This window comes from Diabrotica undecimpunctata, chromosome 4 (genome assembly GCF_040954645.1).
Source record: "Diabrotica undecimpunctata isolate CICGRU chromosome 4, icDiaUnde3, whole genome shotgun sequence".
Classification (NCBI taxonomy): Eukaryota; Metazoa; Arthropoda; class Insecta; order Coleoptera; family Chrysomelidae; genus Diabrotica; species Diabrotica undecimpunctata.
Window position 1 is genome coordinate 162,307,684 of NC_092806.1, and position 27,342 is coordinate 162,335,025.

A 27,342-nucleotide genomic window follows, 5' to 3' on the forward strand; every position below is an offset into this window, starting at 1 on the left:
TATAGAACTGAAACGAGAAGCTGCTACGTTTGGTCTTTATATATATATTACATATATATTATATATATATATATATATATATATTATATATATATATATATATATATATATATATATATATATATATATATAATGAAAGCAAAACAAAATATATGGAGTGCACAAAATCGAATCAACATGAGAATCTGATGGTAGACAACCACACCTACAAATCTGCCTCCACTTTTCCCTATCTAGGCTCAATAATAAATGACAACAACAACATCAGTCAAGAAATAAAAGCACTTTGTATGCATAAAGTGCTTTTATGCATACAAAGACTTAATGAAAAGTAAGTTACTGAATCGTGAGTCTAAGCTTAGAATCTACAAAACAGTAATTAGACCAGTGGTCACATATGGATGTGAAACGTGGACCCTCTCAACCACTGATGAAAATCAATTGAGAATATTTGAGCGCATAATACTAAGGAAGATATTTGGACCAACCCAATGCAGCGATGGTTCGTGGAGAATTAAAGTGAACCACGAGCTGGATGAACTAATGCAGAGCGTAGATATTGTTAGATTTCTAAAGTCACAAATACTAAACTGGCTTGGTCACCTAGAAAGAATGCCAGATAATCGAACTGTAAAAGTAATCCAGAGATGGAAGCCCCAAGGAAACAGGGAGAGAGGGATTTTAAAACCATGAACATCAGGCAGTGGCTAAGGAAAGTATCCGACAGGGCAGAATGGAAGAACATTATTAAGCAGGCCAAGACTCACAAAGGGTTGTAGCGCCATTAGAAGAAGAAGAAGAAGGATTGGTTTTAATAGTTGTTTGGTCAGATCTTGTCCTCCGTACTTTAGGAGTTCGTTCGGTATTTTGTTCTCGCTTGGTGATTTTCTATTTTTTAATTTCCTTAATGATTTCTTTAACTCTTTCTCCTCAAAATTATTATTAATTATTATTATTTCTTTATTTATTTTCTTCTTTATTTTATTTATTATTTTTTTTTGTTTGTCATCATCTCTGGTGCTGTTGGTTCAAAAATAGTCCGCCCGTGTTTCAATTTATTTGCTAAAAAACTAAATCCCAGTGTATTTAGTTTTTATTAGTTTGTTTATCTTTTTTCTTTGTCCTCTGATCATTCTCGATATTTCTTTTTGTGTTCCGTAGAAGTCGTGTTCCATCTGTTTTGAGAAGCTCTGCCAGTGTTCCCTTTTTATTTGTCTAACCAAAGTATTCGTTTCATTTCTGATTCGTTTATAGTGGTTATATGCCTATTGTGTTTGTTGTGTTCTGTATTGTAAAAAGGCTTTCTTCTTTTTTTTTTCACATTTTGTCCTTACTTCCTCTCTAAACCATGAGGTGTTCTTTTTTGATATGTTAGTGTTGATACTTTCCTCTCTCCAAGTGGTTCTGTTGCTTCTTCAATTATGTTATTTTTGAGTTTTTCCCAGCTTTCCTCGATGTTATCATTATCTAATATTTTATTCTTCTCTGATATTCTTTTTCTGTGTAAGTGTTGTTTCGTTATTCGTGTTTATCATCAGTTCTTCACTTTCGTTTTGAACATTCTCGTTATATTTATGCTTAATTCCGGGTACTTGTCTTGAGCGTTAAAATACTCAAATATTATCATCTTCCTCTGACTTGATCTACTACTTATTGTAATTCGTCATAAAACGTTTCCCTTGTTGTTTGAGGCTTGTTATTTTCTCCATTCTCAACTTTGCTGTTACAATCCTTTCTGATATATATTGCCACTCTTTGACGTGATTTTGGTACTTTTGGTGTATTAGTAAGTTTTTTTTGCTACTCCACTGTAAATTAGTATATTTTGCCTAATTTTGATTGTTCTCTTCCTTTCTTTTTTGTTTTCTATTGAGCACAAATGTCTATTTCTTTCTTTTTCAGCACTTAGGTTATTTCTTGGTCCCTTGAGTAGAGCAATCTGATATTCCATGTAGTAATTCTAATCTGGGTTTTGGATACTCTTCGCTTGTCCTTATTTCTCCTGTCTATCCGAGGCTGTACATTATTTCTTTAAAAAGTACGTTTTTACGAATAGTAGGTTGCTAACCTTGCCAATCACCCTCCGCATTTAATTCGGGCTTGGGAATGGCTGTGATAACCGCAGACCTACTCAATCCATCTCGCGATTATCCTAGGCAAAAAATTCACAACTTCAAATTTATAAAAGTCGCATTATCTCCGGTTATATCCAACTAAAAAATATGATTTTTTTTTAATTTGGGGTACCTCGTTGCATAGATTGAAGAAATCGATTAATTAACGTGTGAATTGTTTATTTAACTAAATAATTTTTTTAAACAATTTAAAATGAATATTTATTCTGCAAAATTTTACTTTTCTCTTATTATTAGTAGTAGAAAAGTTCATGAAATAATAGGTAATTTAAATATTTATGTATTATAATTATAAATAATATCTTTTAACAACAAATTTTTCAAAAACATCATTTTTTTATTTAAAAACCAAATTTATATGTAGTAATTTTTCTTGAATTATGCTTATTATTTTTACAATTACGTAGTTTTTAGTTTATTTAAAAAATGTTGCCTTGACTTTTCGCAACCCTGTATATAAGTTTTAATGTAGCTCTCGTATCTTTCGCGAATAAAGATATTTTTATGTATTTGAACTAATATTCGACACTAAGCTGTTATTTGTGCATATCTCACTTGTTTTTCGTGTGGCTATAAAGATTAAAAGCTGTAAAAATTTATCAAAATAGGTCATAGTAATTTGCTATGTATGTATGTTGTTCTGTTTCACCGGATTATCCTGTTATTGTCTCAATAACGTATAACCATATGTCTTTTGCAAATATTTATATAGATACTTCCGATTTTTCTGCAGTTTGTTATTATTTGGTAATATTTACAGAATAGAACAGTGTTATCACATATTTTTTAATCTTGCAACTTTTGAAACATTTTAAATTTTTATGTAGTCGAATCTACTTTATAAATTTTAATATTATCAGTTTTTATTATTACATTATTTCTTTGTGCACTGTTTTTACTATTAGACCAGGGCGAATTTGTTTTGAGGTGAATGTGAGAGGTGACATTAACCAGTCATAACATATTAAAACAGCCCATAAAATTTCATTTAAATCGATTTAATATATTTCGCATAATATAAACAGCTTTTTTCTGCAATTTTTGCATTTTGCAGCAATTTAAGTCAGTTTCTGTAACAGGGTTAAATAAATAAACCTTAGGCGATTTTTGCCATTTTTACGATTCTCATTAAAATGTATCACTTTTCCATTAACCGGTCACTATAAAATGTCCATTGTTAAAGCCCAATCTTCAAAACATCTGGCATCAAATTTTTTGTGGCAACAAATGTGAGGCATTTGAAATGTTAATCTTGTAAAAAGGAGCGTCAGTTTGTTTATCACATTTTTATTTCTTATTTTTAAATGATGGATTGATAATGAAATTAATAAATACACATTATCCAACCATCTTTCTTTCATTTGCCTGTTAGTTTTTTTTTTCAACATTTTCCTAGTTCCTTCTGGTCTTCAAATCTCTGGTCATGTCCCAGCCATGAGAGCTTTCAACTTTTTATAAATCGTACAGTGAGTGAGGAACATAACTTTTGCCTATCTTTTATAGATTACAAAAAAGCTTTTGACAGCGTAGGAAAATTAACCTTTGGATGGGAATTACATAATCCAAAGTACCAATAAATCTAAAAAGTTAAAATTGTGTGTTCTAGTTTAAACCATTAATGAAAAATAAAAAATTTGGGGAATCAAATAAATTATACTATTTGGACGGAACTGATTGTTTCTAAAAGTTCGCAGCGGCTTTTTTTAGCTAAAACAGGAGACATAAGCAGATACTTAAAAAAATAATAAATTATTCTACACATAAATAATTCATACCTTTTTAAACTGTTTATATACGATGAAACAATATTTACAATAGTCTTGTGATAACAAATTTCTTAAGAAGTATAAATATATGAATTTCATTATCGTTATCAGTATAACCTTTATTTTTGTAGCAAACTATTTGGATTTACAATGCAGTTATACGGAATTGACACCATATACGAGGATTATTGAATACTGACGTGACATCTAACAAAAAACATTGTAAATTTTCAACCGAAAAAATCGTAATTTTACCGAATGAATAAAACAACAAAGTCAACAGAACAAATGCATTCGTTACTGTGGAAGGTTACTCGAAAATTAAAAATATCAAACGTTCATATACCGCCTAAAAGTAAAGATGAAGGTGGATAGTAGGAGTAGGAGAGCTCAAAAGAAACATAGGTATTTACAAATAATATTGGAAATGTATTTACTTCATGTTGCACAGTAATTCTGCAATATCTTTCAGCTGAACTCTATACCAAAAGTTTACGAATCATAAACTTGCAGGTCTATTAGATTAGTCTAATATTTGTCTCCTAACGAATCCAATTATAAAAATTAGCTACTTCTCACCATAATGTATATAAGCTGAAGTAACACTCATCTCATGTATTTTGTCGACCTTACTAAAACCTTCACTTGTATTAGTCTACAAGATGTGATTGAACTTTTACACAGAAAGACTATAACAACTACTATAACACAGATGACAAAGGATATTAACTCTGATCAAAAAAACAAGAATAAAAATAGCAACCGAACTAACGGAGGAAGTCAACATTCACTCAGGTATACGACAGGGTAAGAGCTTGAGCCTATTATTGTTAAACCACTTATAACAATGCTGATCTTTCTCTTAGAATGTGGGAGAACAACTTCAATTGCATCAAAGAGTTAACTGAATTCACTATAGCCTTGATGCGTTCAAATATTGCTTTGCTATATTTACAGACATAGGACAAGCTATTTGCAGAGTTATTTATAGCCTTCTTCTTCTTCTTTCCAGGGATAAGGCATTTGTTTTGTGTTCCAGTATAAAATCTTTTTAAAAGCCGTCTAACAGTTCTTCATTATTGTATTTCCTTCAATTTTCAATAATTTATTTTATAATAAAAACATTGTTGTTCTAAGATCTGCCTTTAAGCAATAGTTTTTAATCTATTATTAACAATTTTGGAGGCTCTTTTATAGATTGTACTTACAAGACTGACACAATTACATAGATTTACTACTTTTTAGGTAATTTAGATTTACCATTACTAAGTTTTACAGATCTTCATATTTTCTGCTGTGATTACTTCCATAAGTTCTCGAATCTTCCAGTAGGAAGGGTCTAAGACCCTTCCTACATCTTGAGTTTCTGTGGGGCTTGGTACAAAATTATGTGTTCGGAATAATTTTACAAAATATTTACAGAATGCTTTGGTGACTTTTCTTACATTTTTTTGCCCATTGTCCAGCGATGTTGCCGATTTTGTATGTTTTAATTGATAACCGCTTGTACTAATTTTTTTAATTCTCTTACAGCTTTATTGAATTTGTTCTTATTACTCTGGGTTCTGTTTTGCCCTATTTTTTACGTAAATAAAGATAGTAGAATCATTACAAAATGGTGTTAAAAAGTGGAATTTTTAAATAAATTAAAAATTGGAATGATGTATGAAGTAAAAGTAACAAATCTGCGACGAGAGCTAGAAGACCGGGAACTTATTACTATTGGAAAAAGGCTAATTTAGTCCAATAACTAAAAGACGCCATGAAAGAAGAGGGTTTCCATCCAGACACTTCTGTTTTTGAGGACAAGAATGTTGCCTTAATTTTGTCAATCACATCGTTAGGAAATAAAGTTTCTGGTGACATTACATCTTTAGAAAACAAAGTTTCTACGGACTTTGGGTCTCTGGAAAGCAAACTTTCTAACGAGATTTTTTCTCTGGAAAGCAAAGTTTCCGCTAACATCTCTTTGGAAATATTTAAAGTCACTTCTGAAATGTCTGCCTTTAGCAATAGAATATCTTCGTTAAAAACCAACTTGCTGCCGATATTTTGGCTTTTACAGATAAAAAAAAATGGAAAAGAATTTAAGGAAACAGGAACAGCAAACAGAATCATCAAATCAATTACGAGACGAAATGTAAGTTGAAAACACTGCCGACATTTGAAGGAAGTGAAGGTTCTGTTCTGAAAGTTGTCATGGAACAACTACAAGAAACAGTTCGAATCCACTGCAATAGCGAATGGATGGTCCAAAAAAGAAAAGGCTGTAAATCTGACTATCGCTCTTTGAGGAGATGCCTTGGATGTGCTTCAGACCGTAGCTGTAGAGGAGACAGATGATTTCGAACAACTTAAGAAGATATTAAACATGCGATATGGTCACGAACATTTGGAACATGTCTACCAGTCGTAGTTTAAAAATCTAAGAGAAAAGAGAGATGAAGCTCTTTATGAGTATGAGGTTGTTTACAATATGTTTATCCAATAGCTCCCGAAGACATGATGGAAAAGTTGGCTGTACAAACATTTATTGATGGTCTTCGTGATCATGAAATCATGGTTGATGTCTTGTCCGCAGCACTCGAATACAAATCAGCAGTAAAGTTAGGACTGTAAAAGAGAAAGAAGATAAAGACAAATTTGATCAGGTTGTTAATATTATAAAAGGCATTACATCCAAGAAAACTAAGAATGGAATTGTTGAGAAACGAGACACGTACGAAGTTCAAATAAGCACTCTAGGTACGATACAAATCAAGAAACTCGCCAGCAGGAAAACTAGAACTTAGGGAGACAGCTTCGACCAGGAACTTTTTCAAAAATCCTCTCATACTAGTAGCTTCTTTAAAATGCCGTGAAGATAGTTTATATGTAGATGGAAAAATAAATGGTAAACAGTTTTGTTGTTGTTTGTTTGGGTTTATATGACTGCGGACACTAAATCCATTCGCCAATCTTACAATTTTTACTCATTTTTCATTAGTCATTGTTTCTTATACAATCTTATCCTAAATCTATTACTAAGTAGTATTGATCTCTAATACATAGTCTTTTTTTTTATCAATTTGTTTCTAGTTTTTTTTTCTATCAGGTGCTTTTTAGTTATTTATATATAAAATAGGTGATGAGGTCCTCAGAGTTCCACAGCAAACTCTTCTGCAATGGTAAACAGTTATATACAGCCATAAGAAACTTTTACTTTTTAGGTGAAAATGGAGAAATCCAGATACAATTAGGAATTGGAGCAGAAAAGTTTGTCCATACTGTAATAGCTGCTGACATGGAAGAGGATGTTATATTAGAAATGGATGTAACGAATATGCATGCATTTCATGGATTTCTATTGGATTTTAGGAATAAGACAATCAAAGTTGGTAATGAGGAGGTATTTCTTCATTTACACAGCACTCTGAAAGCAGCCGTTAAAGAAGATACCGGTGTACCCGCGAAAAGTGAAACGATCATAGCAGCGCAGCTGCAGGGAATTGTGGAAAAAGGAACACCTGTTGTAATGGAGCCTCGTTACCATGACGAGGAGGTTGGCAACAAATCATAATTGTAAATTGGTATTTTAGTTAGGAAGTTGTATACCTATGACATCTACAATCCGTCAGACGACAACATCGGATAATTCCAACGAAAAATTCGACCAAATAATTGGCCAGTCTCTAAATCAGGTAAAAAAAAAGGAAATTAAGGGAATTTCTTTGACTTGACGGTATCGTGACATTTTTGTGCCCAATGGAGGAAAGACAGGAAAAACTACCATTATCAAATATTAGATTGATACTGGTAATGCTTAGCCAATTCGTCTAACAGCTCGACGATTACTACAGGAGAAGAAAGAGGAAGCTAAAAAGATTGTTCAGAAAATAAAGAAAGACGGGGTGATAGAACCTTCTAACAGCCCATAAGTCTTTTCAGTGGTTCTGGTCAAAAAGAAAGACAGAACTACGAGGTTTTGTGTGGACTACTGTTTGTTAAACAATGTTTCCAATAAAGATCGACGAGACGTTGGATAAATCAGCTGGAAGGAAATTGTTTTCTACTTTGGATTTAAAGTCTGGATGCTGGCAGGTAGAAATATACCCAGTTGATAAAAACTTCATTACAGGATTTCATTACACTTTTTTGCCTAGTTTCGTTTAACAATCTATGAACAATTCTACAACTGATATTTACAACGTATTTTACAATCATTTTAAATCACCTCTTAGTGTTAGTGGTTATTGTTACCTTCGATACATCCTAAACAGAATCAAAATTAAAATTAATACATAACTAAATTAATTTTATTGTGCATTAGTAAACCAAAGTAGGTGTTAGTGAAGCTGTATTGTTAGTGAAAGCATAAATATACATGCATCATAGCGGTTAGAAGTCGCAATAAGCCTTTCTACAGCCAGAAAGCTCTTGATATTCTCTTACCAGTAACGGAATACCCTTGTGGGAAGAAGGGTCGTAATGTGGCAACTTGTCGATTACAGCCATAACATGTTTTCCCGGACTTACAGTATTCTCAAGTTGGTTGTGGGCAATCAATTTGTAGTCTTCGGATAAATACTTATTTACAAATCCGTAATTCAATAAAACTTCGGTTGCCTCAAACATGGTAGGCGTGAAGGGATCTATCGCAAAATTTCCCAGGAATACTATCTCGATACGTTTCTCCCCAGAAGCTGGGAGGATGTTCCATCCTCTTCCGTAGTAAACGTCCCCATCACCAGCAACAGCGAAATTAAAATATATATCAGGCAAATTGTTATCGGACATATCTATCGATTGCAACGTCTGCATCTTCTTCGCACAAGAGTTAAAATTAGAGCAATTGCCACCTGCTGTGTGCCTCAGAACGACTAAGCCTACAGGAGATTTCAACTCCTTCATTGGTCCAATCGCTGGTCTACCCCCCCAAGTCTCTTTCGGTATCAGTCTATGCGACGAATTGGTTAATTTTACAATTTCATCTTCAGATGGGATTTGATCTTGAGCATTTTTTCGTAACACGAATACTAATATCACAGCTGCAGCAGATACGAGAAATACTAGTAAGACTCCTATCAAGTAAATTCGCAATGTACATTTTTTTCTAGCTGAAAAGGCTACTTCTTGATCTTCTTTCTGGACTTTCGGAGCGACGTCTATAACAAAAATAAGTATGGTAAAACGTGTTCGGATTGGAATATATGAAATGTTTAACAATATTCAATTCAATTTAATAATCAGTCAGTTTAAAAATTCAGTTTTCCTACATTTATAATTAGGTGACGCTAGGATAGCCAATACAGAAAAACCTGAGATTTTTTTTGCAAGCATAACTTCTAGTTTTACGGGAATATATTATGTTTTTTATTATCATTATTAACTAGCCATTATATCCTTACATAATGGCTATATATCCTTATATTACAGCTTTTATATCAATTTTCCTGCCAAATAAGTGAGAAGAAAAGGCTATTTAATAGCCAGTACTTTTTTTTTGTTTTAATGGCATAGGCAAGTGCCATACAGCCAGTCACAACATGAAAATTTTCTACTCAGAAAGACAATATAATCACTGGGGTTAAACAAATAATATTAATAGAATAATTAACAATAATACAAGAAACAATAGAGTAAATTATATCTTCTTCTGGAAATCACGAATGTAATGATGATGATAATGATGTCCAGTCTGGTTAAACCATATACAAAGACCCTATACAAAATCTGAAAATAAATTGTAGAATGGAAACCAGTTAAAGAAAGAAACGAAGTAGTAGAAAATTTCTTTGTTCTCCTCTACTAACACGACATCAACAGCATAGAGCATTGACCAAGGAGCCTCCTTCCTTACTTTCTCTATCAGTACATCCACAACAAGATTAAACAGGTAAGGACTCTTTGAAGGGCTTTGATGCAAACCAACCGTCACTGGAAAACTTTCAGCCAATCCGACAGCAGTCCTTACTTTGGTGCACGCTGTCTCCTACATATCCTTCACGTGCCTTACGTACTTCTCAAGAAATACGTAAGGCTCGTGCTTCTCATTCATACATCTCTATAGCTCTTGTCTAGGAACTGTGTCGTACGCATCAAGATCTATAAATATCAAATGTAGCTCCCAACAAAATATCAACGCCTTTTTCTCCTAGAGCCTTCCAAATCTTCACAGATATTTCATTCATTATTTTCAGGTCCTACTGACTTACCGTTCTTCGTCATATTTAACAACTCGACAACTTCATCTCTCGTTATCTCCGGTATTACATTCTAATTTGGGATCCCGCATCCTTTGTCTGTCTTATGGTGTTCTTTATTTAGCAACTTACTAAAGTACTCATACCATATTTGCTTTATTTCAACATCGGTTCATTCACTCTTCCATCCGCACCCTTAATCTGCCGCACGTTGGTCTTTCTTTAGTGACTTATCGCTTGCTTTAACAATACTGCATAACCTTTTTACCCCCTCGGGTGTTTTTAACTCTTTATAGAGCTCTGCAGAAGATCTTTCTTTAGCAGTAGCTAAAGAGCGCTTTGCTTCTTTCTTTGCTACCTTGTATATATCCTTATCATCCTCTTTTTTCCTTCCCTCTAACCTTCTGTTGCACCTCATTGTATACTCAACAAACTATACAAATCAGATCAAAAATTCAAGCATAACCCTCTATAGATCATATAAAACACGTGAACAGAGTCACGTACTTACTTCACCTGGTCGCAAATAATGAAGAAGCACCTGAAATAAAGCTTGGTCGACTGAATTAAAAATGAGGAGGTATCAAGGTAAACGTGGCCTTGGTTAAAGAAGAAGAACATTATGGCTGAATAGACTACATCATTATTTATTACTGATAAATCATGGCATTTGAATAGCTTAGCCACTTTGTGAAATGTAGATCTTGCTTTCTCTATCCTACATTTTATTTCTAGGGAATGATCCCAATTTTCATTAGCGTTCGTACCAAGGTAGGTGTACACACTCATTCTTTTAATTTGCTGTTCCTTCTTAGAAAGCATCATACATTTTATTTTCTTAATGTTCAGTGAAAGTCCATATCTCTAAGTCACTTCTGTGATTCTATTCATTAAATCTTGGAAGGCTTTATAACTGTCAGCGAATTCCACCGTGTCATCCGCTGATGTTATTGATACATTCTCCGTTTATTCGAATGCCGGCTTCAACATCCTTTACTGCTAGTAATATATGTAAGTATGTATATAATAAGTGTATATGTTAAACACCAAGGGTGATAGTATACATCCCTGTCGGACCCCATGTTTGATTTTGATATCATCGGATTCTCCTGGCTCTTTACTGATAGACTATGTGTGATTCCAGTGAAGATTGCTAATAATTCTTTGATCACAGCTGCTTATTCCTATTTTTGTTAATATCTCCATCGGCTTGCATGGTGGAGATATTAACAATGAAGCATGCATAAATATCGCAATTCACATCTCTACATTGTTGAAATATCACTTGTATGCTAAAAAGAACCTCTCTCGTAGCCACTGCATTCCGAAAACCAATCTGTATACGGCTGTTTCTTCACATAGTCTATATATCCGTTGATCTATGATTTTTAGAAATAACTTTAAAATGGTGGTACAGGATACGGATTTTGTTTTCTTTGGTAGAGCAACAAACGTTGATTTTTCAATATCTTGGACAAATACGTTTGCGAGAATATTGCAAAAATAAAATTTTTGTTCTAAAAAATCATTATTTAGAATTTTGTGGTCTGATAAATATAACGTCGACCAAATGAAGCAATTCTCTTAAACAGGAAATATAACCGCCGTTTTGTTTCCTGTGCACACTCTTTTAGTTATCTGTGGACATAGTTTTGTTAATCGTTAGAAATCATTTAAACATGTATTAAAATTCAATAAATTCCTCATTCGTTCGACTAAAAATAAATTAAGACAGTACGTATATAGAGGTTAGCTGGTATATTTATTTTATTCTTGTTTATAATACAAGTAGGAAAATTTTTGATAGATTTAAAGACATTGTACATTTATTTAGAATTATCATCTGATGGAATATTTTTCTGCACGCATTACATGCCCGCTGATAACGCAATTTTTGCCTTTTTTCTCCTCTGATAGTTTAAGAACAGCTTTAGGTCAACAATTTTCTTTTCCTTCCTTTTCAAATAGTGATAATATTGTGTCGTTATCCTCTTTTCGTCTGTTTTATATTCCAATAAAAATGAATTTATCGGATGTAACATTTTCAAGTGTTCTTAAGGGCAAATGTCAGAAGGTCCATGGTATTTTCCCAACAATGGTACTCTAATAATTATTCCAGTAAAATCCTTACATTAAAACACCTACTTTTCAATTACAAAATTACTTAATTTAGCATTTATCAATTTGCATTTTTTTCCAAGCTCAAACAGTAAATTATTAGAAAAAATGATCAATAAGCGATTAATCTGGTATCTAGATCTGGTATCAAAAGCACCACTGATAATTAAGTGATTGTATTATGCTTTATATACAACTTTTTAAATAATAGAAATTTCAGAATCACAGTTAATGGAGTATTATCCGACAACTATGGCACTGAAAATGGTGTACCCCAAGGTTATATTTTGAGTTCTACCCTCTTTCTACTGGCCAACAATGATATTTGCTCTCATATAAAATCTCCCGCTAAATTTGCCCTATACGCAAACGACCTTTTTGTATATTGCCAAGGAAAATCCACGGCTGCAACCTCATCTTTATTACAAAATTCTGTAGAGTCCCTTACTACATGATCCGAGAAAGCTGGCTTCAGGTTCTGTACCAATAAATCCAAAATAATTAAATTCACCAGTAGATACAACAGCGCAGAAATACCCAAAATAACACTTAACGGAGTAAATTTAGAGTTAATTGATCATTACAAGTTTTTAGGACTAACTGTCTATAACAAACTCACTTGACGTTGTCATAACGATGAAATACAAGCCAACTATTAAAGCAGAATGAATTTGTTAAAGACATTATCCCACCATCAATGAGGTGTTGATGAAAGTGTACTACTCGAAATATATCGAGCTATAATCCGATCCAAATTAGACTATTGTTGTATAGTTTACTTTTCCGCATCCAATCATTTATTTCAATCGTTAAACTTCACAATACTGCTCTCCAATTTTGTTTAGGAGCATTTCGATCCAGTCTCGCTGAAAGTCTCTACTGTGAATCTCATGAACTCCCCCTTTACCTTCGGAGGCAGCAACTATCTTATGCTAGCAAAATTTCATCGAATCCGACTAAACCTGCATTTAATCTTTGGACTTCGCCAAGACCTGGATTCGTAAATAAGCCCAGATGTAAACTTTCAATCCCACAGATCCTACAACCCTTGTGCCAAGACACAAAATTTTCTCAAACACTTACACCTATAAAATCAGAATCCCCATCGTGGTCTAAAACATCTCCTTTTATAAACACTTCCCTCTGTAAATATAATAAGCAACAAACAAATAATATCATTTTTCGACAAGCTTTCAAGGATATTATGAATACATCCCACTATGATAAGGTGCTTTATACCGATGCATCCTGAAACGTAGATAGAGTTGGTTATTTTGTCACTACAGTTAATACAATGTTAGGACACTACCGAATATCCAACGAAACTAGCGTGTTTTCAGGAGAACTCTTCAGTACTTCAAAAGATCTCGAGTTCTCTTTTGACAATCAATCAAAGTGTAGCTCTGGGCACCGATTCCTTATCCGTAATTCATTCGTTAAATAATATTTACAATCAACATCACCTAGTAAGAAAAATACTAGAATCAATCCATGTCTACACTTCCGGAGGGACTTTAATAACAGAGAAGAGGGTGCCTTCTCATATCGGTATCCAAGGAAATAAGATGGCTGACAGCGCTGCAAAAGAAGCATCTATATCCAACTTACCTGTCTACAACATACAGTTCCAAGAAGATATAAAAAGACCAACAGTTATGCTCCCACTGCAACGATAATCCTATTACCGTCAAACACACCCTCACAGAATCTCAACACTAGCAGGCCACTAGCATTGTCAACAATATAACACACAGTTTAAAAGAACTTCTGATCTGTTCAAGCCGACTCAAGAGCCTAATAGACTTGATTAAAGACTACACAGTTGTTTAATAAAATATAATTTACATAATGTTGTTATTCTTTACTATTGTAAACTCCATAACTGTGTAATTACTATTGTAAACCCGTGTCAATGACCAAAAATGTCGAGACACGTTAATTCGAAATAAAAAAAATTTGGATTTTATTTAAAATTTTATATGAACTTTTATATTATTATTTGCTATTGAACGAACAATCAAGGACGCAATATTGATAAGTGACATACCATAAACAATCTTCTACAGTTCAGACACTGATAGCAAATATTGATATGATTAATATGCATTTATAATTATTGTTTTTGTTTATTAGTAAATTGGATAAAAGTATTTCTCATTTGTTTTAAATTAGAAAGTTAAAGCTGGACGAGATATTAAAGAACGATTCAAAATATTGAAGAATGGGCTTGTAGAAGATGTCAATAAGTTTTAATATATCCATCTAACTGTAGATTTCTAAAAATGCCAAAATGATTGATTGGAGTCGATTTCCATAACTTGTCCTACAAAACCAAATTCAAATCACAGTTATTCCATAATCTGTTTTCAACGTAGTTTATAAAGTTTAAAGCGTATTGTGTAGAAAATTGAGCAGTGTATTTTGAAAGATATATACTTATTATTTACATACTGTCACTGTTACTGCCAAATCTTAAAATTTATCAGATAACTTATATAAGACTTATATTTGCTTTAAGCAAATTTATTTTTGGGACAGGATAATATTTACAGATGAGAAAATTTTTCAATCTTCTAAAAAGTGCAAAATTGGGGTGTATAGACCAGATAATAATAGATTTAATCCTCTATATGCTGATAGATATCGAGCAGCTGGTCATTTTAGCGCCAATGTGAATGGGGATGGATTTCATCTAGAGGAATCGGAATGGTATGGCGTATTGATGGTAGGTTTGTTTAGCAGACTTATCTGAATATTCTAGAAAACATCATGTTTCCCAGTGTAGAACAATTGTGTCCAGAAAATAATTTTATCCTTCAACAAGTCCTGTTCACACTGCAAATATAATAAACCAGTGGCTCCAGAATAACAACATCGAAACTTTCCATGGCCCAGCTACAGTCCAGATTTAAACCCAATCGATAATGTGTGGGGGGTTATTATAAAACGATTGTATCGGCGTAATTTCATATCACAAAATGCTGAAGATCTGTGGCACGATATACAACAGATTTGAGAGAGCTCTCTGAAGAAGAGAATCTCAAGTTGTTTTCACGCAGATGAGCCGAAGACTACAAGCTGTTATCAATGCTGATGGAGATATTACAAAATATTAATTGTATTTTTACATACCTATATATTACATACCTATATATACATACAAATACATTGCTCAAAATGATCAAATCTTACCAAGAGTCGTATCAGTTTTTTTCGGAACCAGCCAACACTTCTTCGTATGCTATTAGATTGAAAATCAGGGTCTAGAAAACTATTATCAGACCATTAATATGTTATAAACTCAAAAAGAAAGCTTGGAATCTTTGACAGAAAAGTCCTAAGAAATATATTTGGACTTATTAACAAAAATTGAGTATGAAAAACCAGGTACAACCATGAACTCTACCAACTGTTCAAAGAAGCACGGATAACTGTCCAAAAAAGTGAATAAATCTTACTCACACTATTCACACAAACATTCTGTTATTCACCAAAACGCCAATCAATGACTTGTAAATCATTGTCTTCTATAAATGCATCGAGTGTGTTTATAAATACATATGTATATTAATAGCAATAATAATTTTCAATAAAATTAAGATCAAAGATTTAAATTACACGTCTAAAGTTGTAAAATGCACATAAATAATTGAGATGTTATATATTTAACATCATCGTATACTCTGTGGAAACAGGTATCCTTTTTAAATACATGATAAAGAAAATGAGAGCTTTTGATATGTATATGTATAGAAAACTGGCAAAAAAATCATAATTATTGGGATAGAGTTACCAATGAAGAATCGTTCCGAAGACTACCAAACGGAAGAGAGCAGTTGATCAAATAAAGATCTGCAAACTTAACATCTTGTCCACGTAATTAGAGAAATAGAATACAGCTCTTGCAAGTTATTATACAGGGAAAATGAGGTATAATGTGAAAATGAGGTATTAAAAGAATTTGCATGTCCTGATTCTGCAATCTCATAGAATAGTTCAACTGCTCTTCAGTAATAAATAAAGAAGATTATGAAGAGTGTAGGACTAATGAGGAAAACATAAACGGAAAACACTTGCATTTATAATAAAATAAATTTTGATGAAAAAAGTAAGCTATATTTCCATTGAACAGCTCTACTTACTCGATTTGTTTCTGTACGAATAATTATCACAGTATTCACTATTCCTAACACCATTATTGTTTTCATTCCTGTACCTATGTCTAGATTTTACCCGAATTAACTTCATATTTCCTCGCATTGCACCACATTCTTAAAACATTTTCACTTCCACGTCTCGCGATCGAGAATGTGTGCGCGCTGAATATACAAACAACAATCTAAATTGGTTACAGTTTACAGCGAGGAGCGCGATGCTATTTTCCAGACTTCAAAATATTTAATGGAGAAAGAGAAAGAGAAGTTAAAATAAATATATGAAGATATACGTCTCATCTTGAATTCTCAAGGTGTGTACAGTGTACAGTGCTATATCCGTATCCGCCAAAATAATTAGTACCGAGGTGTATTGATTTATTAATTTGTACCATTTATATGTTCAAAATGTCCATGGCATTGACGCAAACATGCTTTGTAATGAGTTTGCAGATAATTAAGCACACATATAAGCAAACAGCGACTGTTGTATATACGGAAAAGTTTTAGAGATTTTAAAAAATCCAAGTTTATCACGTACGAGGATACTTCGATAACTTTGTAAAAGTTTTTCTTTTACCAAGGGACGTACATATTAGTGGAACTTGGTTATAGCGTCATTGAGGGGTCCAGTAAAAAACTTACGCTATATCAGAGTGACGTTATAAAAGAGATGAAAAAATAATGAAATTTTGCCGACGAAAAATTTTATTGCAGCATTATTTATTTTTACAGCTGAACTTACATGTTTTATAAAAAAGTTCCCTAATGCTAAAAAAAGTCAGTTATTTTCTTCTGCACAACCCTTTCCGAAAAATAAAGTTTTTCTATTTTGGTAGTTGTGGATGACTCCGTGAACTGATAAAACCTGGATATGGTCTCAGCAGCTCCTATTGCTTCTTGAATTGTAGGACAATCAACGTCGTCTTCTTCTTTTTCTTCATTATCGTCATCAACATCCATTTTCACATTTTGCACTTGTTCCACAATTTCTTTACCACTTAAAACTTAAAATGTTTCTACCTGATCTTCTACTGAAATTTAGAAGTCAAAATCAGTTTCAAACTCGCTCTGGTTTACATTAAATTTTTGTATCCACTCTGATAAAGGCATTTCGTCATCTTCGTTAACATCCTGAACATTGGAAGAAACTACAGTCAATTTAGCTTGACGAAAGCACTTACACATTGTCACTGACGTAACCGTACCTACTCCACCCATTGTCTAAAAACTGAACTGCATTAAGGATGGTAATGTTCACGGGTTCCTCATTGTCCATACAAAAAATCATTCCTTTCAAGAGCTGTTTCCGATAATGACACTTTAAACTTCTTATGACTCCTTGGCCCATAGGCTGCAAGACACTAGTGCAGTTGGCTGGTAAGAAAACTAGGTTGATATTGGTCAAATTAAGCTTGGCACAGTTGTCAACTAATAGAAGATTTTTTTCTTTTTTTTGAAGAGAGTTCATTGGCCTATTTTTTCAATTATTCTTCAATAATAGAAGAAGTCATCAAGGCTTTTTTATTGGCTGTGTAGTTTACAGGCAGTGTTTTTATGTTTTTGAAACATCTAGGATATAAACTTTTCGCAATGACCAAAAGCTTTCTTTTCTCTGTACTTGTCATGTTTGCGCAAAGAAAAGCCGTGTCTCTTTGTTTTGAAAGCTTTTCACCGTGTCTCTTTTCACACATTTTTGATTTTTGAAAGTTTTGTCTGGCGTTAATTTTTAAAAGACACCAGTTTCATTGCTATTAAAGATATCTTCATCCTGTATGGTTGTCTTAGTTGTGGCCATGTGTTTTGTAACCAATCACCTGTCACGTTCTCGTCCACACATTTTGCCCCTCCAACAATTTTCGCGAAGGAAATTGAGTGCCGGGCTTTAGCCGATCTAACCAGCCTTTAAAGAATGTGAAATCTTGACCACTTTCAAATGCTCTTATTAACACGCACTTTATCTTAAATAGGCAACACCTTCCTTTTATTACTACAACGTACCATATTAAAAAATAAAAAGTTAATTACTAAATTAAAATCTAAAAACAAAACGAGCCGAACACAATTTCGCGATAGCGACCAATCTCAAGTTTAGACAGAAAGAATCTGTCTAAACTTTTGATTGGTCTACACATATAAATTTATTTTTGGATTAATTCGAACTTGAAGAAGGTATCAGAATCATTTTAAATTTGAAAAAGATAACATTTTAAACAAACTTAAAACAAAGAGGATTGTCAGAATTTTGAGGTTATAATATATATTTGACAGATTTCTACCATTTAAGTTAAAGTTGGGTCCAATTTACACTTAAAGTAGACTTTTAATTTAGTTAATGTTCACTTTAAATTGATTATGATATCGGGCGTTATTAAACAGACGATTTTATATTGTTATTAATTGTATGGGATGGCTTTTATGACTTTTGACATTTTTTATGAATTTTGACAATTTTTCGATCTTTTATTTTTCTGTTTGTTTTACTATCGTTTATTGACAGATATACTTTTGATTTTTCATTTATTATTTAATGTCTGAATTTTTTTAGTTATTTTTCATGTAGTTTTTAATTTAGACCTACTTAGAGTAAATATATGATGACTAGAAACGAATTGATGGAAAGTAGTGAATGGATGTGAAGACCCGCTATTTTATGACGCTACTCATGACGACGCCATCTTGTGACGTTAGTTCCGTGATACTCGCCTCAGCATTTCACTATAAAGAACAAAGTAAAATACAACTATAGTATAGAAGCAGTAAAGTCTCAGTGTCGACGACAACCCATTTTGTATTTGAACGGTCCGCCACTGCAGCCCAGCCAGCCAGCTAGTCGGTACAGACGACAGATGACAGAATGACATTCCATCACCAGCCGTTGAGAAGCATAGAACTATTTGTTATTGTTTTCATATTTTTGTGCAAATTCATAAATAAATGCAGTATTTTAGATTATTAATTAATTTCAATGAATACAGTCCACTACAACAATAAACATTGGTCCATTCGACCCGATATTTGTGATAAAATCAGTGCTAAAAGTGATTCACAGTTAACGGTCAAGTGAAAGAACACGTGGGATTGCCGAACAATATACAGCCAAAAATACCGGTGAGTTCCCATCTGATTCCTATACCTATTTATACTGTTTTTGTTTGTGTAAGTTGCATAAAACTATTTACAATCTATATATCTATTTAAATTCAATTCGAATATATTTGATTAATAAACAATGTCGGACGAACACTTAAAAAGATTAATTAGAAAACGCGCTGGTCATAAAGCTTCATTTACAATTTTCTCCAAATTTCTAGAGTCTATTAAATGCAAATTAGAATTACATGATGTTGAAAAAATCGAACTAAGCGACAGAATAAATAAACTAGAAAATACATTTTTAGAAATTAAAATTATCCAATCAGAAATAGAAGAATTGGCAGACGATCCCGAACCACACTTTGTGATAAGGGAAGAACTTGAAAACAATTTTTATTCACTATCGGCTAATGCCAAAGCATTGTTAAATAAAATTCATTTCGGATATTGATGATAAAAAGTCGGTGACAAGCGAGCATACAAACAATAACACTTCTATTTCTGACGGGGCTTATCGCTTACAAGGTGTAAAACTGCCAACAATACAAATTCCAAAGTTCGACGGCACATACGAATTTTGGCTAGAATTTCGAGACACTTTTGAGTCACTCATTCATACAAATGATAGTATTACAAATATTCAGAAGTATCATTATCTTCGGGCATCATTACAAGGAAATGCCGCCGCAGTCATAAAACCTATCGAATTTTCCGCAAACGGGTACAATTTGGCATGGGACTCTGTATGTGATCGATACAATAATAAAAAACTCTTAATACACAATCATATTAAAGCTTTATTTTCATTGGAATCTATTCACAAAGAATCTTTTGTAAAATTTCGTAAATTAGTAGATGATTTTTCAAAACATTTAAAGTCACTTCAACAATTAAATCAGCCGTGTGAACAATGGGATGCCTTACTTATATTCATTATAACATCAAAACTAGACGAAACTACTATTAGGGAATGGGAAAAGCATATTGCTACTCAAACGGAACTACCAACTTTATCCGATCTAAAAGGATTTTTAAAATCAAGAGCAGATTTTCTAGAGGCAATTGAAATGAACATTGAAACAAAAAATAAAAGTAAGGAGAACAGGACGACTAGGGGATTCTTAGCAACAAAAACAAACTATACATGCGTCTCTTGTCAAGGCGACCATAGCATTTACACTTGCGAAACATTTTTAAATTATCCAATAAACGAAAGGTGGAATTTTATTAGATCAAAATCATTGTGTACAAACTGCTTGCGATCGGGTCACTCCAATAAACAGTGCAAACTCGGGCCATGTCGCAAGTGCAAAGCACGTCACAACTCACTTTTACACAATAATACAAATGATAGGAGCATCATTATAAGCCAAAATAATTCGGGCACGTTCAATAGAAATTCGAATATATCCAATAGCAGTATTAATACAAATCCATCACAAAGTACAAGTGAGCCAATAAATCCAGGAACAAGTAACAATACATTTTGTGGTAACAGCATGCTTTCTTGTTCTGATACAGGCTATGTTTTTCTCTCAACAGCAATCTTAAGTGTTAAAGATATGAATGGTAAAATGCAAAGGGCTCGTGCACTATTGGATTGCGGGTCTCAATCTTCATTTATCACAAAAAACATGTGTAACAAACTAGGAATCAAACCACAAGATGTCAGCTTAAATCTTTTGGGCATAGGCAACAAACTATCAACTATTACAGGTCAATGTCAGTTAGAGATTTGCACATCTAATAATAAATTTGTAAAAATAATCAACTGTTTTGTATTGCCAAAAATAACAAATATTCTTCCTCATACAAACATTGATGTAAGCGCTATAAACATTCCTAATACAATTCGGTTAGCAGATCCTAATTTTGGCAATGCTGGATCTATTGACATTCTTATCGGCGCAGATATTTTTTGGCATTTGATTTGTAAAGGTCGCATATCTTTAGATCAAGGTCCTATTTTAACAGAAACAATATTTGGGTGGATAATTTCTGGCCCGCTGGGATCGGTTCCCCACAATACAATATCTTGCAATCTTAGCACAAATCTGGAACTAACTAAACTTCTTCAGCAATTTTGGGAAGTAGAGGAATTGCCAAATATTCCTCATCTATCTGAAGAAGAGCAATTGTGCGAGGACAATTTTCAAAAAACTACTACACGTGATCCAAATGGTAGATTCATAGTTATGATGCCATTAAAACAATATCCGCATGTGTTGGGTGATTCAAGGATACAAGCTGAAAGAAGATTTCATCATCTAGAAAGAAGATTAGCCCAAAACAATCCTCTTCGCGAACAATATATACAATTCATGCGCGAATATCAGGAGCTAAACCACATGTCGTTAGCAGATATCTCTGAAAACTCTACTGTCGACTACTACATGCCACATCATGGTGTCCTAAAGGAGGACAGTCTTACAACAAAACTTCGTGTCGTGTTTGACGCATCTTCACCAACAAGCAACGGGTTATCATTAAACAATATTCAATGCGTCGGACCCAGTATACAACAAGATCTATTCTCAATTCTCATCCGATTCAGAAAACACAAATTCATCATAAGCTCAGACGTAACCAAAATGTACAGGCAGGTGTTAATTCATCCCAGCCAACGCAGTCTTCAAAAAATAGTCTGGAGGGAAAGTCCTTCAGATCCATTACAACATTTTGCTTTAAATACGGTTACTTATGGCCAAGCATCAGCTAGTTTTCTTGCTATCCGATGCCTTTTCGAGTTAGCTAACGAATGCCAATTGTCGCAACCAGAAATCGCGAAGATATTACGTCAGGATTTCTACGTAGATGACTTGTTAACCGGTGCGGATACTATTACTGAAGCTTCGAACATTTGCCGTGAAGTCTCACGTATTTTACTTACAGGTTGCTTTCCACTCAGAAAATGGATTTCAAATGACCCAAGAGTTTTAGAAAGGGTAAATAATCAAGATGATTCCTTTGGAATTCTAAACCTCTCTAAAGATGGAGTCACAAAAACTTTAGGACTTATTTGGTCATCCCAACGTGATTCACTATTATACAATGTACAATATAACAATTACAAGGAAACTTGTACCAAAAGAGATGTTCTTTCTTTAATTGCAAGAATATACGATCCACTAGGCTTAGTAGGTCCTTGTATCATACTTGCGAAGATTCTAATGCAAAGGCTATGGACTGAAAAACTGAATTGGGATGAAAAATTAAGCGGTTCATCACTAAATACTTGGAATAGATTGAAAAATGATCTTGCCAATCTGAAACAATTAAGTATACCACGTCATGCAGTGTGCAATAATGCTAAAGATATAGAAATACACGGTTTTTCGGACGCATCACAACAAGCCTACGGTGCTTGTATCTATTTAAGAAGTACTGATGACAAGGGAAATATCTCGGTTAAAATTCTATGTGCTAAATCAAAGGTTGCCCCTATCAAAACTCTAAGCATTCCACGCCTAGAGCTTTGCGCAGCTGTATTACTTTCACGTCTTTTAACTAAGGTAATTGAATCCATTAATATAGACCTCAATAAATGTTATTTATGGTCAGATTCCACAATAACCCTTGCTTGGATCAATACTTCTCCTGACAATCTTCAAACCTTCGTAGCTAACAGAGTCTCCGAAATTCAGGTCTTAACAAAGTCCTATACATGGAAGTATGTACCCACACAAGATAATCCTGCAGACCATCTATCAAGGGGATTATCTCCTTCTCAAATACTAAATTCTTCACTATGGTGGGACGGTCCGTCATGGTTGTCTTTAAGGGAAGAATTTTGGCCCCTTTTAAATCCAAAGGTAGACATTCTACCCGAAATAAAATCTCAAACTATTCTCAATTTTGTTTCCTATTCTCAGCAAGAACAATGGTTTCCATTCAAGGCCTTTTCACAATATTCGCGTTTACTGCGCGCATTTGCATACATCCTTAGATTTAAAAATAATTTATTAACACCCAAAATTCTTAGAGAGTGTGGCTCTCTAACATTAACCAATATTAATGACGCTCGTCGTTATTTATTGAAGATCATACAACTACACTCTTTTCGCGAAGAGTATGATCAGCTGTCAAAACAAAAAAGCGTTAGTTCCAACAGCAAGCTCTTCTCTTTAAACCCATTTATTGACCAGGATGGTTTAATACGTGTTGGTGGTCGCTTGGCTAACTCGGATTTTCTATATGACAAAAAACATCCCATTGTCTTGGATTCAAAACATCATTTCACGATATTATTTTTCCGTCATGAACACCTGCGTCTATATCATGCAGGCCCTCAGCTGCTTCTATCTACTATTCGGGAGACATATTGGCCTATATCAGGCAGAAACCTATCTAGGTTGACTGTTAAACAATGTACTACTTGTTTACGATTTAATCCTAAACCTATACAACCAATCATGGGTGATTTACCACGTGACCGATTACTATACACATTTCCCTTTGCCATCACTGGTATTGACTACGCCGGTTTGTTTTTGTATAAAAATAAGGGCAGAGGTGCCAAATTAAATAAATGCTATATTTCATTATTCATATGTTTTGCTACAAAGGCGATTCATCTTGAGCTCGTAACCGATTTGAGCACTCAAACATTCATGCTTGCCTTGCGCCGCTTTATCGCTCGTAGAGGAAAGCCAGCCAAATTGTACTCAGATAATGGTAGAAACTTCGTAGGTGCCATGTCTGAACTTAAAAGATTTTTAAAAATTAACAATGCACACATACAAGATTCATGTACACATGAGGGTATTGAATGGCATTTAATTCCGCCATATTCTCCACATTTCGGGGGACTCTGGGAATCCGGAGTAAAATCTTGTAAATTTCACTTAAAACGTTCACTTAAAAATACAAATCTTACATTTGAGGAGTTTGCAACAATACTATCACAAATAGAAGCAGTACTCAACTCCAGACCTTTGTGTCCTATTAGTCCTGATCCTAATGATTTAACACCACTCTGTCCCGCTCATTTCCTCATCGGTAGAATGCCAACGCTAGCTCCAGAACCAGATCTACTCTAAGAGATTCCACAACGACTCAATAGATTTCAACGCATCCAACAAATTTTCCAAAGTTTCTGGAAGAGATGGTCTTCCGAATACGTCGTCGAGCTACAGAGACGTTCTAAGTGGCAAATATCCAAGGGAGAATTAGTAGAAGAAACTTTAGTCCTTATCAAAGATGACTGTCTGCCACCAGCAAAGTGGAAACTAGGCAGAATAACTCACATACATGACGGATCGCAGAATACCGCTAGAGTTGCAAAAATAAAGACTCAAGAAGGTATCATCACGAGGTCATTCTCCAAAATATGTCCTCTCCTTCCATTAAATTGAAAGATTCAGGATCTTTCAAGGCCGGGAGTATGTCGACGACAACCCATTTTGTATTTGAACGGTCCGCCACTGCAGCCCAGCCAGCCAGCTAGTCGGTACAGACGACAGATGACAGAATGACATTCCATCACCAGCCGTTGAGAAGCATAGAACTATTTGTTATTGTTTTCATATTTTTGTGCAAATTCATAAATAAATGCAGTATTTTAGATTATTAATTAATTTCAATGAATACAGTCCACTACAACAATAAACACTCAGTTTCTCATTTTTTTTTTATCAAAAGGGCTAGTTTTCACATCTTAAAAATAAAAAACACACTTTTTAATCATGTAAATTGTGAAGAAGAGAGTCAGAGAACCAGTGTGGATTTTGAGAATTCGGAGATTTTACAATATTTTACTATGAGAGAACGGACTAGTATTATTTGAAACATTTGCGATATGCTGATGGTGTAATTGTGCTAGCTGATACAAAAACAAACCGCACAAAACGCGTGAGGAAGATAAGAATGAAAAATTACCAATGAAAACTCCAATATGGAAATCAATAGATTTGCATATAAAACTTAAAAATAAAAAAAAATGAATACATAATTGACCAAATTAAAAGAGATTTAGTAAGGGCTAAAATTTAAATAGATATGTTTAGAATATACAATCCGATAAGAGCGTTAGAGGTATAAAGTAGACAAAATATTGACAAGCATAGAAGCACAAGAAAGGAAGAAAAAATCTCAACTAACACATTGAATAGAAACGAGGGGAAGAAATAAGCGTAGTTGTTTGCACTATGTTTGCACCTAAAGTTTCTCTTTGCAACTTTATAGAAAATTAGATTAGATTAGATAAATTGTTTCAGACTACAATACATGTATCAGATACCAATATAAATTTTTAATTATCTTATCTCTAAATATTAAAAAACGTGTACGATAGCGGTTTAACATTAATTTTTGATACCGATTTTTAAGTATTTTTAAGACGATTTCCTGCAAGATTTAGTTAGCTTTATCTCATCTGATTATCTGAATATTGACTTTAATATAAAAAAGACATTGAAATTTGTGTTTTTTCTTTTGTACAGCTCATTTGTTTTATAATATATCTACAGGATATTATTGTTGCCTTGTTTTTGTGTTTTTTATGTTTGTTGTAGTTTTTCAATTATATACATACAATCTTGTGGAAACTGTAATCTACATAGGATAGGTAGAGTGTTTAGAAGCTTTTAATTAACAAAGCATACGTATTAACGAATGATTTTAAAACGTAGGAAAGTGAATAAAGGAGGATAGAAAAAGAATAGCAGAAATCATTCAGAATCAAGATAAAGTTAAATTTAAAATGTTTCATAAGAATAAGGGAAAGAATTCTCTTGAAATACCTTTTAGTCTTCTGAGCAATACTTCTGCGTCATTATAACGTTTGATCGTTGCATCGTTTATTATCTTCTTCTTTAATGTTCTGTGAATTTTGTCCATAAGATCGGAAGCACTTGAGACAACTGAGAAAGGCGTACATTTTAGCCAGTTGATGCTGATGCGTTTTTAATAATAGGAATTATACGTGACAGATTTAATGTTGTGTAAATAATATTTAAATTTATATTTATCGCTATAAACAATGTATAAGCAATGTACAAAGTAAAATTTTTATTATTAAGATCGAAATATATAGATAAATAGGTCAAACAGCTTTATAACGAAGTTTGTAGTAGATCAATACAGACTCAAAGAAATTTTTAAATAAGAATGTCCAAAAATAAACACTCTATTATCAAGTGTTCAAATTGTTAGCTTATATTAAAGCAAATTGTTGTATATTAAGACACGAGCATTCATTATTTTTTCGTATTCCAGAGGTTTCTCTTTCACACCCATCCAATAAAGTAGGTATAGTTTTATACATTATCATTGTCCTATACAGTTTTATCATTATATTTCTTGTCCTGTTCTTTAAAGTCTTATGGATTGTTCCGCATATAATCCAAAATCTTGTCATTTTTGTGATCAATGTCCCTCTATCATTCTCCACTTGTGAGCACGCTAGGTCAGAGCTGTCCAACTTCAAGTAGTTTGGAGGCCATCATATAAGAAAATAAGAATGTGACGCCCGCATCGTATGCGATTTGGTAAATGATTTATAATGAATAAAACTGGTGTATATTTGGATATTCATTTTTATTTGTCCAAAAAGCTAAGTTACAGCTAAGAGCGAACATCTGTATTTGGATTTTATAAATTTCATGTTTGAAAAGCTGATTTCACTAAGATATGTGCTTCCGCATGGAACCCTTACTAAGACCAAATTTTCTTAAATTGGAATAACGTTCCTCAGGTAGTAATTAAAAAAAATCCAATCCTCTTTCAGGTCTTGGTAAAAAGGATCTGACTACAAATCACATAGTTCCTGTTGAAGGTCAGATCTTACATTTTGAACACAGACAGTGAACGACTGACTAAAAAGTGAAATATACTTTTCAATTTTCTTGAAGGCATCAAATCGATTGTCAAATTCTTCTTTAAGTGTTTCAAT

The 27,342-nt window shown here is 33.4% G+C and overlaps 1 protein-coding gene across 5 annotated transcripts in view; it reads right to left on the minus strand.

Annotated features, from left to right (window-relative positions):
* LOC140440390 (peptidoglycan-recognition protein SC1a/b-like) overlaps window positions 1-27,342 on the minus strand; it is a 60,890-nt gene that overhangs the window by 11,392 nt on the left and 22,156 nt on the right. For 3 of the 5 annotated variants that reach the window (XM_072530863.1, XM_072530860.1, XM_072530862.1), the window contains exon 2: window positions 8,333-9,045. The exons of the other annotated variants lie outside the window; for them this stretch is intronic. In XM_072530863.1, the coding sequence (XP_072386964.1) occupies window positions 8,333-9,045 (713 nt within the window). The remainder of the gene's footprint in view (window positions 1-8,332; window positions 9,046-27,342) is intronic. 5 annotated transcript variants of the gene reach the window in all.